This window comes from Echinops telfairi, unplaced genomic scaffold (assembly GCF_000313985.2).
Source record: "Echinops telfairi isolate 266 unplaced genomic scaffold, ASM31398v2 ScPeMD7_53;HRSCAF=182, whole genome shotgun sequence".
Lineage (NCBI taxonomy): Eukaryota > Metazoa > Chordata > Mammalia > Afrosoricida > Tenrecidae > Echinops > Echinops telfairi.
In genome coordinates, this window is record NW_022103951.1 from 17,591,515 (window position 1) to 17,606,860 (window position 15,346).

At 48.0% G+C, this 15,346-nt stretch overlaps 1 protein-coding gene across 1 annotated transcript in view; it reads left to right on the forward strand.

Moving 5' to 3' along the window:
- ARHGAP6 (Rho GTPase activating protein 6) overlaps window positions 1-13,953 on the forward strand; it is a 266,673-nt gene extending 252,720 nt beyond the window's left edge. Inside the window, exons 10-11 of the mRNA XM_045290758.1 lie at window positions 5,861-5,958; window positions 12,216-13,953. Of these exons, the coding sequence (XP_045146693.1) occupies window positions 5,861-5,958; window positions 12,216-12,285 (168 nt within the window). The 3' untranslated portion in view covers window positions 12,286-13,953. The remainder of the gene's footprint in view (window positions 1-5,860; window positions 5,959-12,215) is intronic.
- The last annotated feature ends 1,393 nt before the right edge of the window (window positions 13,954-15,346 follow it).

Consider the following 15,346-nt stretch of genomic DNA (forward strand, 5'->3'; position numbering starts at 1 on the left):
AGAATGATGAGGGCAACAAATGTACAAATGTGCTTGACACAATGGATGGATGGATGGATGGTGATATGAGTTGTACGAGCCCCCAGTAAAATGATTTTAAAAAACCACATGTAAACATATTTCTGGGATTCTTTGCCTTCTGGCAAAACCCATCTGACATCAGTAATGCTATCCCTTTTTCCACATCCTCTTCTGAGTCTGACCTGAACCTCTGGAGGCGTCCCTCATCTATGTACTGCGGCAACCATTGTTGGATGGTACTCAGCAAAATTTGATTTACATGAGATATCAAAAATTTTTCTAAGTCACAGCCATCAAGTCAATGCTGACTCAGAGGAAACCTCTGTAGGTTTCTGAGACTGGAATTGTTTACTGGTGCACAAAGGCCAGTCTTTCACAGAGCTGTTGGTGGTTTTGAACTGCCAACCATGTGGATCTCAGCCCAACTCATAACCACTACATCACTAGGGATCCACAATATTAATGATATTGTTCTACAATTGGAGCATTCTGTTGGATCCCCTTTCCTTTAAATGTGTACAAATAAGAACAAACCAATATATCTTGCAAGAAATACAACTGCTCCTTAGAGACAAGAATTGGCAAGACTTTGTCTCATGTACTTGGGACATGTGGTCAGCAGTGACCAGTCCCTGGAGAAGGACATCATATCATGTTAGGTAAAGTAGAGGGGCAACGAAGGAGAGGAAGGCCCTCAAGGAGATGGATGGACACCGTGGCTGTAACCATGGGCTCAGGCACAGGAACAATTTTGAGGACGGTGCAGGACTGGGTGGTGTTTCGTTGTTGTGCATGGGGTCACTAGGAATGGGAACCAACTTGAGGGCACCTCAGAACAACTTCCAGTCTGTGTGGACAAGGGCTCTGGTCCATTGGGCTTGCAACTAAGCTCCCAGTATTCAGGGTTGGGACTCCCTAGCATCACCAGAGATCCTCACCAGGTATTTCGATAATGAACTAAAGCAATGTGGATGGCAAACGTCTACAAGTGAGACATGAAATGGTGCTAAGTCAAAGGTAGGTGAGGATGCTTCCTAAGGGAATATACCAAACATACCTCTGACAGACAGTTAGCAAATGAGGGGCCTCAACTCTAGGGATCAAGTGTTTGCGAGAGCATGTACTTTAATAAGAGCATTCTGACAACCATGGAGAGGGGGGAAAGCTTGGTTCACAAGTTGGTAGGCTATTGCATCAAGGAAGTATGTTTCCTTTAAACTCAAGCACTTTAAACTTAAGAACTCAACTCAGTCTAGCTCAGCGATTCTTGAGCACGCATAGCTGAGCAACCCAAGAACAACTACCGCATCTGGCATCACTTTATTCAAGACTCACGTGATGTCAAGTGATCCCTTTTCTCTCTGTCTCCATGTCTTGGTATTGCTTCCTTAGTTGTCGTCACAATGCTCAGACGGCAAGCAGGTCAAAGGAGTACCGCTCTCAAAGAAGTCTCGGTGGCTTCTTCATGACTTTTCATTGCCTCTAATCCATTCATCACTGATGAAGACCAAGGACGACAGCCTTTAGTATGGATTGCCACTCCATGTAAATGAAACCAGAATCCTCACAGAGGGTAGTATCGTGATGAACGTAGAGAAGACGGACGTGATCGAGGAGTTCATCTTCCACGGATCCACATCAGTGTTCATGGAAGCAGCAGACGAGAAAGCACACGAAGGGTTTCATTGGGCTAATCTGCTGCACACGAACTCTTTCAAATGTTGAAGAGCGAGGGTGTTCTTTTGAGGACTAGGGTGTACCTGATCCAAACCACAAAATTTGGACATTGATTAAGGAAGACCAAAGAAGAACAGAGAGGCTTGCATTGTGGTGCTGGTGAAGAATATTGAAAGTATCCCACACTGCTGAAAGAACAGGGAGATCGGTCTTGCAAGAAGTACAGCCAGAAAGGTCCTTCAAAGCGAAGGTGTGGAGACGTCACCTCGTGCGCTATGGAGACGTTATCAGGAGAGACCAGTCCCTGGAAAAGGACAGCATGCTCAGTCAAGTAGAAAAGGAGAAAGACCCTTGACAAAAGGGATTGAGACCGTGGCTGAAATCATGGGCCCAAACAGAGCCACACTTGTGAGGATGGTGCAGGCCCAGGCAGCGTTTCCTTCTGGTCTCCATTGGGTCACTATGAGTCAGAGCCAACTTGACAGCACCTGACAACAGTGGAGTCACACATGCATTGCTCACCGTCACAAACAACCCCAGTGTTCTGGAGAATGGAATGATTGACTGACTTAGACTAGGATTCATACTTCGCCCTTTAGCTAAGCATTAGGGAGCAGTTTATTCTCTAAAGGGAAATTGCGGCCTAGCCGTTAAAATAAGGAGGAAATGGTGGCTTCTAATGGTGAACAGATGACAATGACAAAGGATGAATTAGGGCTCAACCCTTGGTAATTCTCAGGATGGAAGAGGGAGGAGAGAAATAAGTTGCATCCCGGAGATGGTATCGGGTGATACACCTTGCTCCAAGTGGGGAAAGCAGGGGTGCCGAAGCTTGAATAGAATTCGGAGATGGTGAACTTCCGTGAGGAGAACTTAGCGATGTCATTAACAAAAATGCAGGATGAAGTCAGAGGAACAGATTAGGAGAAGAGGAAAAAGTTCTTGTTTTCTCATCCTTGTTTTTATTAATAAAATTGTTTCCAGCTTCTCAGAACTCAATCGCAATTGAGTCCGGCAAGAAGCAGAGGGGAAATTCTTCCACTAGCCACTTATTCTCCGAAGACTTGCCCTTGCAGTCATTAAGCGTTTTCTCTCTGAGCCCACGTGTGAGAGAATCCAACTGAAATTTTGTTTTTCCCAATACTTTCGGTTTCCTTTGGTTGGGCTTACCAGCAGCTACAGAATAGAAAGCCAGTGGTGCTGGGTGAAGACTTCTCTCATAGAACATTTCCACATGTGTGAGTCAAGGTTGGGAGGCCTTCTTCTAGCGCAGTGATTCTCACCCTGCCTCATGCCACGACCCTTTCATACAGTTCCTCATGTGGTGGTGACCCCCCAAGCAGAACACTATTTTCGGTGCTACTTCATCACTGTCATTTTGCTACTGTGATGAGTCGGGCGACCCAAAGGGGTCACGACCCACACGTTGAGAACCGCTGTTCTAACGCATTGTAGGTCAGACGTAGAGAAGCATGTTAAGCTCATATTGTAAAACTCTAGTGATTATCTCATGGAATTAGGAAGCAAGAAATGAGTCACTGGCGAGGGAGAGATCAGGGTCCAGGGAAAGGAATTCAGGCAGCAGCGAATGTTAAAGGAGAGGGTGCAAGTGAAGGAGCCAACCTGGATTTTGTTGTTGTTATATTGAGGGGTTACTATGGGTCAGGTACTGTTTTGAGTTCTTAACATGTAAAAGCTCATTTAATAGTTCCCACAAGACTTTGTGGTGAGGACTGTGATTGGCCCTGATGCGGAGGTGGAGACCAAGAAAAAAAAATGTGTGCTGACATGGTAGTTAAAGTGCTTGACTGCTAATGGGAAGCCTGGCAGTCCAAACCTACGAGCCACTCAGTGGGGAAAAAATGTGGCTGTCTGTAAAGATCCCAGCCTTGGTGACGTTATGGGGCAGTTGTACTCTGGCCTATTGGGGTAGTCTGGGTACTTTAGAGAAACAAATCCACAGAAACTCATGTATAAGAGTTTTATATAAAGGTTAAGTGCGCATCAAGAAAACATCCCAACCCAGTGCTGCCCAAGCCCACAAGTCCAACATTAACCCATTAACCCATATGTCCAACACCAGTCCACAAAGTCCTCCTCCATCTCACAAAACAGACGGAATGATGCCGACTGCAGGAGGAAAGCCAAGTCAGTGAATGTGTAAGTATCTCAGCACTGGCAGGGTGCTCCAGCACCCAGGGCTGCCTCGGGGTAGGTCCATGTGGCTTCTCCTGAGGGATGTCTTGCAGGAAGTGAGTCTTGCCAGCTGAAGCAGGGAACTGGCTAAGGCAGCTGCACCCTGGTCCAACCATCAGAAATCAAGAGACCCGAGAACTAGAAAGGCGAGGCTCACTGAGCTATTTACCTCTCCACCCTTCAATTAACCCCACATGTGTTTATCGGCCAGGTTGGCACAATAAACTAACTACCTCACCTATTGGGTTGCTATGAGTCGGAATCAACTGAATGGCAGTGGGTTTGGTTTGGGGTTACCAACTACAGTTAGTAAGTGGTGGAGATGGCATTCAAACACTGGCAGCCTGGCTCAAATTTCTATCCTCTTAACAGACTGGCCAGATGTTTGAGAACGGCCCAGGACAATCATCACATACACCTGTTGTCTTGACGTAGTTCTGGGCTGTTGTTGTTAGGTGCCACTGAGTCAGCTCCAACCCATAGTGACCCTACGCACAACAGAATGAAACACAGTGTGTTCCTGCTCCCTCCCCATAATTCCTCCTGTGCCTGAGCCCATGGCTGCAGCTGCGAGGCCAATCCATCTCATCCAGGGCCTTCCTCTTTTTCACTGCCCCTCCACTCTACCAAGCGTGCTGACAGTATGTCCAAAGTCTGTCAGGTGAAGTCTTGCCAGGCTTGCCTTTAAGGCGCACTGTGGCCTTACTTATCCCAATGCAAATCGGTTTGTCCTTTTACCAGGGCATGGTGCTTTGAATATCCTTCTTCTCCAGCACCACAATTCTTCTATGCTCTTCCTTCTTCAGTGGTCAACGTTCACATGCAGATGAGGCAATGGAGAAGACCATGGCTCAGGTCAGGCACACCTTAATCCTTAAAGAAACATCCTTACTCTTCAGTACTCTAAAGAGGTCTTGGGCAGCAGATGGGCTTAATGCAATAGGTCCTCTGGCCTCTTCACTGCCGCTTCCATGCGTATTGGTTGTGGATGCGAGTAAGACAAAATCCATGACAAATTGAACCATTTCTCCGTTTATCATGATGCTACCTATTGGTCCAGTTGTAAGGATCTTGGTCTTCCTTACATGGACTTGTGAGCCAGACTGAAGGCTGCAAGCCTTGCTCTTCAGCAGCAAGTGCTTCAAGTCCTCCTCACACTGTCAACAAGCCACCTTGTGTCATCTGCGTACCACAGGTTGTTAATAAGCCTTTCTCTGATGCTGATGCCACACTCTTCTTTGCATAATCCCGCTTCTCTGACGATTTGCTCAGCATATAGGTTGAACAAATATGGTGCACATCTATCCTGATTTGAAACCATGCCATATGCCCTCATTTTGTCCACACACCTGCCGCTCGTACAAGTTCCAAGTGAGCACAATGAACTGTTCTGGACTACCAGTTCTTCTCGAGGCTATCCAAAGTTAACTATGGTCCTCACAGTCGAATGCCTTTGCACAGTCAATGAAACACAAGTCAACCTCTTTCTGGTCTTCTCTGCTTTGAGCCAAAATACATCTTACCTCAGCAATGATATGCCTTGTTCCACTTCCTCTTCTGAATCAGGCCTGAACGTCTGGCAGTTCTGTGTCAGAACGGTACTGTACTGCTGTCTTGTCTTAGCCACCAATATGAATTCCAAAAAGTACCCTTGTTTGGACAATACCGTATGGGCTCTTAACCACTATATTTTGCTTATTCAAAGCCAAGAAAATCTAATCTGAGCAACAGAAGCACACAAGGGATTGGGGTGTGACCCAAGCATAGGAGGAGTGGTATGACTATTTGGTAACCATCCAGTTTGGCTTTAGGCTAAATCTGGCAGTATGTGTCAGCATTGCGTTAGTTGGAGCCAACAAGTCACAGTATGTAGGGCTCTGCTTTGTGCTGCTGTAAAGTTGCTCAGGACCATATTGGACCTTTTCCCAAATGACATCACTCATGGCCCATTGACTGGCCCCTCCAGGTATCCCCGGATCTCCAGAATGAAGTACTGATAAGCCTGTTGGAGACTGACCCTGATGTCGTGGACTATTTGCTCAGAAGGAAGGCTTCCCAGTTGTCGTGAGTATTGTCGCTTTCCATTCTTCTTCTGCATCTGTGTTGGGGTGGCCGATTTCCATTTCTAATAATGTTGAAGGGTTTGCAGAACTCCATGCACTATACTACCACCTCCAATGACATCTGGCAACTTTCTATCAATCAAGCTAGTCCACCTAACCGGAGAATGCCTTGGGCTCGCCCATCTACCTATCACCTTGCAAACCACTTGCTGGTCTCCCCACACACTGAGTTTTGCTATCCCATTTGGGTGCTTTTGATGGTGTTGACTAGAGGTAGGAATGTGCTGGGAGTAGGGAGCCCTAATACATTGGTGAAAAGCTCCAAGACTATGAAGGGCATCCGTCATTCTGCTGATAGAATCATGACCAGCTGTGTTCACAGACTTGGAAAGCAGCACCGGGATGTGTCTTCAGGTGTTGAGGATGCCGCCCCACCAGTGTAAATGGTACTTCCATTCTCTGAAACGAGTATCCTTTTGGCAAAAAAAATGCATGGTGGTCTCCACATGGGCCTTGGCTGAGATGAGAAAAGGGCATGTAATGCTATGGACATCGGCTGACATATTTGTCCCCAAAGTAAAAACTCTGAATGTGTGCATTTTGTCATATAATGTGGTCAATGCCAATGCACACATGGACAGAGAGAGTCGGGGGTGTTAGACATTTGGCAAAGTCAATTCACGAGATAATATCACTGACCAGAAGCCATGTCAATACAATGACACTGGAACTGGTGACAAGAAGGTTATTATCCTCTCATGAGAGTGTCTATTGTATTTCCAATCTATGGAATTCCAGTCATTCTAAGACATATTTTCCCTGTATTTTGTCATCTCTGAATTTGAGATGAATGTTAATGACTTGTCCTAATTTAATTCATAGCATTTTTTATTTCTTGGTCAGATATAAAATATATATGAGTATGTCTTATGTGTCTTACATCTGATGACGGTTTTAAAGCAGTTATCTATGGTAAGTTATTCCTATTGATGTCAAATTTTACGAATTAACATCCACTTAAAGCTATGTTAAATGCAAAAAAAAGCTACATTGTCAGAGCAATTTGAAGAGAAATTTGATGGTGTGAAGTTCCCACTCGTCATACCAATGTGAAGAGATTGCTATTGTTGGGCTCTGTCCAGTCCATGTGGACTCCCAGCAACTTCCTGTGTTCTCAGTACACTGCCCCTTAGGGTTTCCTATTAGGAGCCAATCTCTAGGTGCTTAACCCGGTGGGTTTGAACCACCGACCTTTATGTTTTCAGCCACTAGCACTACATTCAGTGTCTTCCCATTTCTTACTGCTAAGGGGAGAAACTTTTAATTGAGTAGCCTTTTCAAATGCATCTTTTAGAGCCCACCTCTGCCCCCATCCTTGCCAGGCCAAATTCAGGTTCAGGCCAACTCTCTCTCTGGATTCAGACCCCCCAAGTCCCACAAGTGACTGAGACTATGTTCCAAGCTCCCTGCCACCGAGTCATTTCTGATACCCACCGTGACCCTAGAGGTCAGGGGAGAATTGCCCCTGCAGTGGCTGAGAATGTCACTCTTGACAGAAGTGGAAGGCCTATTCTTGCTCCCACAGAATAGCTGGCCTTGGGGTGAGCAGCCCAATCCGTAACCACTAGGGCACCAATGCCACAACGGGGTTGGCATCATGTGGTCTGGATTTCTAGATCGGAGTTGGGCTCAGTTATGATTTTCCTAGACTTGTGACCCTTGCCAGGCATCAGCTAACCACTGGTTCTTCACGAATTATCAGAACTCCAAGGAACCCATTCATCTCCCTTCCTTGGGCAAGAAAATAAATCTGGCCACATTGCTCCCTGTGAATCCCTCGTTGAGTTACATTGATCACATGATCTCCTGGGGCTCCTTGAAAATGCTGCCATTTGATCAGTCGGTCAGGGGAGGCCTGGAATAAGTGCCCGGATGCTGCAGCCGAGGCTCCAGGCTTGAAATGGCAGGGGCTTTTTGCCATTTTTGCTTTCGGAACACCCCACCTAGGCCAGCATGGGAGGGAGCATGTACTGAAGGATGTCCCCGAGTGCAAACCAAGGGGAGATTAGTGGTCTTCAGACTGGCCTGTCTGCTGGAGTCGGCTGGGGATCTTGATGGGGTGTCATGCCCCAGCAGTTTCCGGGGATGCCAGTCCATTTGGTCTAGGCGGCAGACTGAGCACCAGAATTGTTCTAAGTGACCCAGTGATTGGAATGAGTTGGCCCGCTGAGCCCCACTAGCTTAGTGGCACCCCGTAGGCTCTATGCGGCCTGTCATGTAGGACTGGAGGTGACATGAAACTTTCCAAGCAAAAGAGCCACCACAGCCAACTATAAATCCATGTGGCATTTGGGACAGGGAAAGAGGTGTGGCCTTCATTGTAAGGACAGACTGGCCTTGAACTAGGAAGGAAGCATACACAGGATGGATGGGGAGCATGAACCATGGGTTGGCCGGAGCAGTACATGCGTTGGCTAGGAGGGGCATCAGGAGGACCGTGGCCAGATGGAAGGCCAGACCAACCCAAACCCACTGCCATGTGACCCTACAGGACAGAGTAGAATGACCCTGCAGGGTTTCCAAGTCCCCAACTTTCTCCTGAAAAGCCATGTGCAGATTTGAACCCATGCCCTTTGGGTTAGAAGCTGAGTGCTGATCCACTGAGTAGGAGGCCATCATGCTTAAGTCAAGAAATGGTGACAGATTATGGTCCCCCAAACTTCCAGAGGATATTGGCTACAAGGACATATCAATTACCCGTCAGTAACACTGTTGCCCAAGTGACTGCCTGGTATCTAAGTATAACACACTAGTCGCCCTCTTCAGCTCTGGAGCCAGACCCCCTGAGTTTCATTTCCAGTTCCACTGCCATTAGCTGTGTGGTCTTGGGGGAAATGCATCTGAGTGTCCTCATCTGTAAACTAGAAAGTTGGCATGGCTTCTGGTACTTCGATGTGATGGGGCAAAGGCACGCATGTGGGATGACGGACCCACTTACCACAGACCTGGGGAGGACCTACAGTTGACAGGTTGGCAGGTAATGCGGGAGAAGCCCTAGACGAGTTGCCCACAATGCACAGCATTTTTGGCTCAAGTTTTGTAGCCTCTATTTGGAGAAAGATCAGCTGCAAGGCTGTAAGTGGTTTCATTTGCCTGCAGCTTCTGGTCTTTGCTGCCTGTTGACAAGAGAGAAATGAGAGGGTAGATCCCCACGACAGCAAGGGGAAATGGTGCTGGATCGTATTTGGAGGGACAGAGAAGCAAGTTTTCAAGTGAATGTAAAACCAAGAACAAGAAACTCTTTCTAATGATGTCTGTTGTGCGAGCTCAAGCATTCGCTGGCATTTTAGGGTTTGGATTCGTGTGGGCCCTTGTTGCAACAGAAGAAACTTGGGGCTGTGGAAGGCAGATGCCTTCTTGTTTCCGGCGCTTGTCTACTTCCATTTTTGGCTTGAGCCAACAAAACGACAAAAGATTTCAAGAGGTTGTTGGTTTTGTTTCTTCAATTATTTCAAGGATACAAAGTGTTCCGGTTTCTATGGCTTTGTCTGGTATATTTATTAGAAGTATAAGCTCTTGCCTCCAAAGACATTTAAAGTTGAGTCCCTGTTCCCTCTTGGATGTGCAGATGCATGGAAATAGGAGACGGAATTCCAAGGTTCGTCAAAGAGGAAGGGCAGATGGGATGTAGGCGCAGGCAGCAGACCCAACATGGAAATGGCTGGGGGGGGGGGCACGGCAGAATACTCAGTCATTCAAACAAGTCATATTGGAATTGAGGATTTTAAATCATCAAAATTCATATCAACAACATCCCATGATGAACAAAATCGCAAAACATTTTTTAGAAGACTAGTACCATGCCAACCCATATTGTAGCTAGCCTGAAGCAAAAGGGGAACTGGGGGCTTATGTGTAAGCAAAACACATCCACAATGTGTTCAAAATCGACTTCTTTGCTTATCCACCGAGACAATCGCCTTGTTTGACAGCTTCCCTTAATCAAACGACAATTCGTAAAGAAGTTCAAATGAGGTGAAGCTGATCTCAGGAGGTGCGGGATGCTCTGCTACATCAGTTAGCTGCCAATTGTGCCTGCGTGTTCACTGACAGGTGGGAGGTTTAAAGCCCCCCAGGGGTGCCTTGGAAGAAAGGCCTGGTGCTCTGCTTCCAGAGACTTAGGGATGGGCCACCGTGAGTCAAAGTTGGCTCCACGCCAACTGCTTTAGTTAAGCTGGTATCAAATAGCGCTACAATCGAATCTATTTTGTCATAAATATATAAACTGGAAATCAAGCCCGACTTTTCCAGTTTTCCATATTTTTCAACTGCTTTAATGTTCTAGGGGAGGAAAAAGTGAACCATTAAAAAAAAAAGAGAGAAAAGGCCAGCACAGAGGGGGCACTTCATTGGGTTTTTACCGGCACAGAGAGGCACTTATGGGGTTTTTTGCCCCCGGCTCCACGTGTTCCCAGGATTCTGCACAGACAGGACGCTTTGTAAGACATATGATTCACATGAACCATGATTATCATGGGCTTCCTTCTTACAGCCAGAGCAAGCTCGGGAGTAGAGCCCAGCTCATGTGTGGCGCAGTGAATAGTTGATGTCACGTCACTATGGGTTTAAGGAAATGAGGTGGCACCGATATTAAAGCACTCCGCTGCTACCTCGAAGCTCAGCAGTCCAAAACCACCTGCTTCTCGGGGAGGAAGGGGGGTGGGGGCAGCCAGTCTGCTTCTGTAAAGATTGCCGGCCTCCGAATCCCTACGGGGTATTTTTCTGTCTTAGAAAGACTGCTGTGAGTCTCAATGGTTTGGGGTCTGAAAATGTGTGAGGAACTTGCCCGATGGACAGCTTCCCTGCCGTACTCAGAAGACAAGATCCAAACAGAACCTTCTTCATTGTGGAATAGGTGACCCAAACCCCCTCGGTTTTGAAATTTCAATGTAGTTCATTCCTCTCATGGTCTCTGTAAAATGTTAAATGAAATTATATATTGCTAGTCAACAGGACCACAGACAATGATGTTTGCCTGGAAAGATTAAAAAAAGGAATTTCAACAGTGGAATATGATTGCTCTTTTTGCTCAACGGCATGCCTGGCAAATGAGAAATCTCCCTTCTTCCCTCCTTGCCATTGAAAGGCATCACATTGCAGGGATCCCATCCATTAGGGTTAGGGAGGCCTTCGTTTGAATCTGGCAAAGATCATCACAGACCTCCTTCTCTTGGTGTGTTAGAGAATGGACTATCGTTTGAGTTTTTCTTTAACTGGGATTTGTTTTAAAAGAGAGAGAGAAGTGTTCAAGATGTTTTCGAGCTTAGAAAATGGACTTTGGCAGGGCACTATACCAGAGATGCAGCCTCCTGAGTGGCAGTAATTGGCATCGTCAGTGGTCACTCGGTTCCAGTTCCCTGGGAAACGGTGGAGGGCGGCACGTGCACAAGTACGTTCACCAAGCAAAAGAAGCTTGTTCGTCAGGGAACAACTTGATGTGGAACCGGGAGATCCTGAGTGGAATATTCCAGGGAGTATCATTCAGAAGGGACAAAGCCTGGGGCATGACACCCACCCCACCTTTTTTTCCCCCCAGATGCCTGTCTTGTGTGATTTGTCGATTCCGTCTAACTGTGCAAGATATGGATATGAAGGTCTTTTATCAGGCGTGCGGTTAACTTACAGGGGTGAAAACTGTCCGGTTTGATGTCTGTGTCCATATACCAGGGCTACCAGGAGCAAATTGAGAAGGGATCAAACCAGAGGCTCAGGGAAATAGCCTTTCTGCTCTGGGGCTACATCCCACATTTCTACTCTCCTTCCCCCGGGTTTACTCATGCCCCGGCCACTCACACACTTTCTGGATCAGGAGGATTGCATCCAAATCCAGTGTGAGCTCTGATGTCAAAGGTGCTGGCATGGGTGGGTGGACAGCCAGTTTAGGTCCGTGGCAGCCCCTTTTCGGGGTGGGGTGACTCTGCCCTTAGGATTCAGCAGAAGGAATACTTTGCTGAGCCGAGCACGATGGATGTGAAAATCCTCCCTCAATTCCCAGCCATTCTGGGAGCAGATGCCTTTCCCAGTCCCCTAGCCTCCAAGATGGAGACATGGTTGGAGAAACAGCCGCCTGGGAGGCCAATCTAGTGATCCACGAAACGATGCAGCCCAGGAGGCAGCCGGCACACATTTGCCATCTCCGCAGGTCTGACTGGCTGGGCTAGCTCAGCAAGTGAACTGGGGTTTTCCATTTATCCACAGAACAAGTTCTGTGCTCCCGGCTGCAGGGCAGGCCTGCCCACAGCACCCGGCCAGCGCGTTTACACCCTGACCTGGAGGGACCACACTAAGGGTGAGAACGTGACTCAGTCTCCATGCTCATCCCAGGCCTGTGTGCTCAGCTGGAACTGCCCATGCGTGGTGCGGGTGGGCCAGGGGTTTTTGGATCTCAAGAGGAAACCCACACTGCCTTGGAGCAAACCGGTGTCCACAGGGGACCCAGCCTTCATCCATTACAGGCTCCAGACTTAGCAGAAGAGAGGCCGCTGTGTGTTCCATGCTTTGGCAAACATTGGTTGAAGTAAATATTTCTCTGTAAGGAAATACATGAATTTTGGATGTCTTTGCTTGGGGCTCTCAACTCACAATTGGCTTCTTCCTGGTGGGCAAATCTTAGAGCAGGGGCTCAGAAAATTGGAGTGTGTGCCAATTTGACTCTGGCCTGTATGAAGATAATGCCCGCTGAGGGCTGCCCCAAGGTAAGCTGATCATGATGGGGTACAGTCTGAAGTGGAGGGGCTCGCCCGTTCTCTCCCTCACTCTCTCATTTTCCCTCCAGTTTGCAGGCTCAGGGTAATAGCCTTTCTGCTCTGGGGCTACGTCCCACATTTCCACTCTCCTTTCCCCGGGTTTACTCATGCCCCGGCCACTCACACACTTTCTGGATCAGGAGGACTGCTGATCAGATTTTTTTTTAATATGAAAAATCTTCTAGCACTTCATAAATGTGATCTAATTTATTTAGACCTTTGCCCAATTGCTTTTAAGGGAAACAGTTACTCTTATAAAATGAGCCATGTTCTAGCAACGTGGGGATGGAATTAGAAAGCTTCAGAAGCAGAAAGCAGCCAGACCAATGAAATAGAGCACTGCGAGGGAGGCAAGGGTCCAGAATGTCTGGGTCTCTGGCCCTGCTGGCTACAAATGTGCTCTGCGAAGCCCTGATAGGTCTGTGTCCAGAACACTAGAAATTTCTGTCCGGCACATAATGAACCCTGTCTAAATAGCAACTTGTACTGTTCTCACAGGCCACAGGATTGTTTCACAAAAGGGTTCAGAGTTGACAAAGCTTCTTGCCCTGTGTACCTCCCAGTGTGTCCCTTTTCATGACCAAGACACATGGGGTGGCTGAGAAGTGAAGAGCCAGCTCTCAGAGATGACCCTCTAGGCCCCCGAGAGACACCTCGGCCACCTGGGGACAGCTTCAGCCACCTTCCGGGGGCTCTCTCCTGAGTGGGGCCTGACTTAGGAGAATGAACCACAAGAGCAGAGAAAGGCCGGTTAGTTTCCCCTGCCCACACTCTCACCTTAACATGTTCGGCTCCACAACCAAGGTGCTGTCCGTTATCTGGATGGTGCTGGCTGCGGGAGGAGGAGATCCAGGCGCCGGCTGGAACGGGCCTCTCTCCTCCTATAGATGCCTCCATACTCAGCCTATCCCTGGTTTCCTTCGTCACAGACCTGTAGCCCATTGTCACTGCAGAGGGAGGAGGAGAAGGGGAGGCGGATGGCCAGTGGTTCTCTCTCTTCCCTGAGCTCCACAGGGGCCTGGAGGACTCGCTGGCAGGCCCCAGGCAGCCCACCCCCGCTGCCCTCATGCAAGAGCCCAAGCTTGGTTTTAGGCTCTGAGGCCGCCATCTTGAAATTCTTGAGCGTTCTCGAACCAAGGGCCGCTCCCATTCGTTTTGGCCTAGTCCATCGTTCCAGGGTGGGGCCCGTGAATTCACACCTTTAATAAGTTCGCAGGTCACATGTTGGCTGCCATTTCAGGGCCCACTTTGAGAACAACTAGGATTTTCCAGCATCAACCCGAAGACCAGAGGAAAAGGGCAGTGACCCTCCCCCGCCGCCCCCCGCCCCCCAACCACTGCTCATATGTCCAGTCTTGGTTGTGACGGTGGAGGCAAAGCCAGAAGTCGTGCACTGCTTCAGTTATCTTTGTTCTTGTGGTCACTGTGCTTTGTTTCAACCAGAGTAATTGCTCTCACGAAGATGCATGCTGCCCTTCCGCATCCCTCCCCCACGCGTGTAGGTGAGACCTCCCTGACTTAGACTGCCCATCACTCCACCGATCCTTTCGTGAAGCCAAGATATTATTCATTAGGATATGAATAAAATCCTAGTAAGTAAGTTGGGAGGCTGCGGAAAGGAAACTGCTAGAGCGATAAGATGAAGTCGGAGCATATATCCCGCCAGCGGGACTGGTGGGCGGTCGTCGAGAAAAGAGATGTATCTTGTACTTCCTGATTGACGATTCCATAGGTTTTGAGCCACCCGCTTGCTCCGTAGTAGTCCAAATGTTCCCAAGCCCGAGATATCTTCCATGAGGTCCCTTTATGCCCGTCACTCCCGGCGGAATCCCAGACTGCTGACATTTCGAGGAAGAATTCTCTTCCAGATGTTCTGTGAGGCAGAGAAGCAAGACCTGGACCAGAGTTATGGGCAGAGGAGACAGGGACCATCGGTTACTTGATGGTTGTTCCTCTTGGCTGATGACCTGAGTTCCTGCCAAACATCCCACAGAATCAGGCTTTGGGTCCCCACTGTCACGGATGGCCAACGAAATGCCACACATGTGGACCTGTTCAAAGAACGGTCCATGCCTGACATGGGTCCATCAAATGTTTGTCTTAGTGTATGTATTTCTATTGATCTATTGCTGTAGTGTATCTTTGTAAAAAAATAATCCTTCAAGGAATATTTTCAGATACACAAAACCATCTTTAACATAATACGGTATAAGTAGTTTTTATACGCCTTGCCAACTAGCGCCCTTTTGTGATGACGAATCACTCTATATACCTCCGGTTGTTACTCTCATAGGATTGAGAGGGGCTGGTTCCAGGATGAATGTTCCATAACCCGGGGACTGTCGGTCCTGGAACACGCCAGTTTACCTTGGGAAACAAATGCGATGGACCCGGGAATCCGATTCCTGGCCTTGGTGGGCCTATCAAGTCCCCGCTGTGAGCTGAGCTCCACCATAGTTGGCAACTGGTCACCCTCGATGTATCTGTTCCTCAGCCAGAACATCGCTATTGTGACAGTCACGCCCGTCAGAATTAGGGAGACTTTGTCCCTTTATTTGGATGCCATGTGGCTAAAGCCTCCCC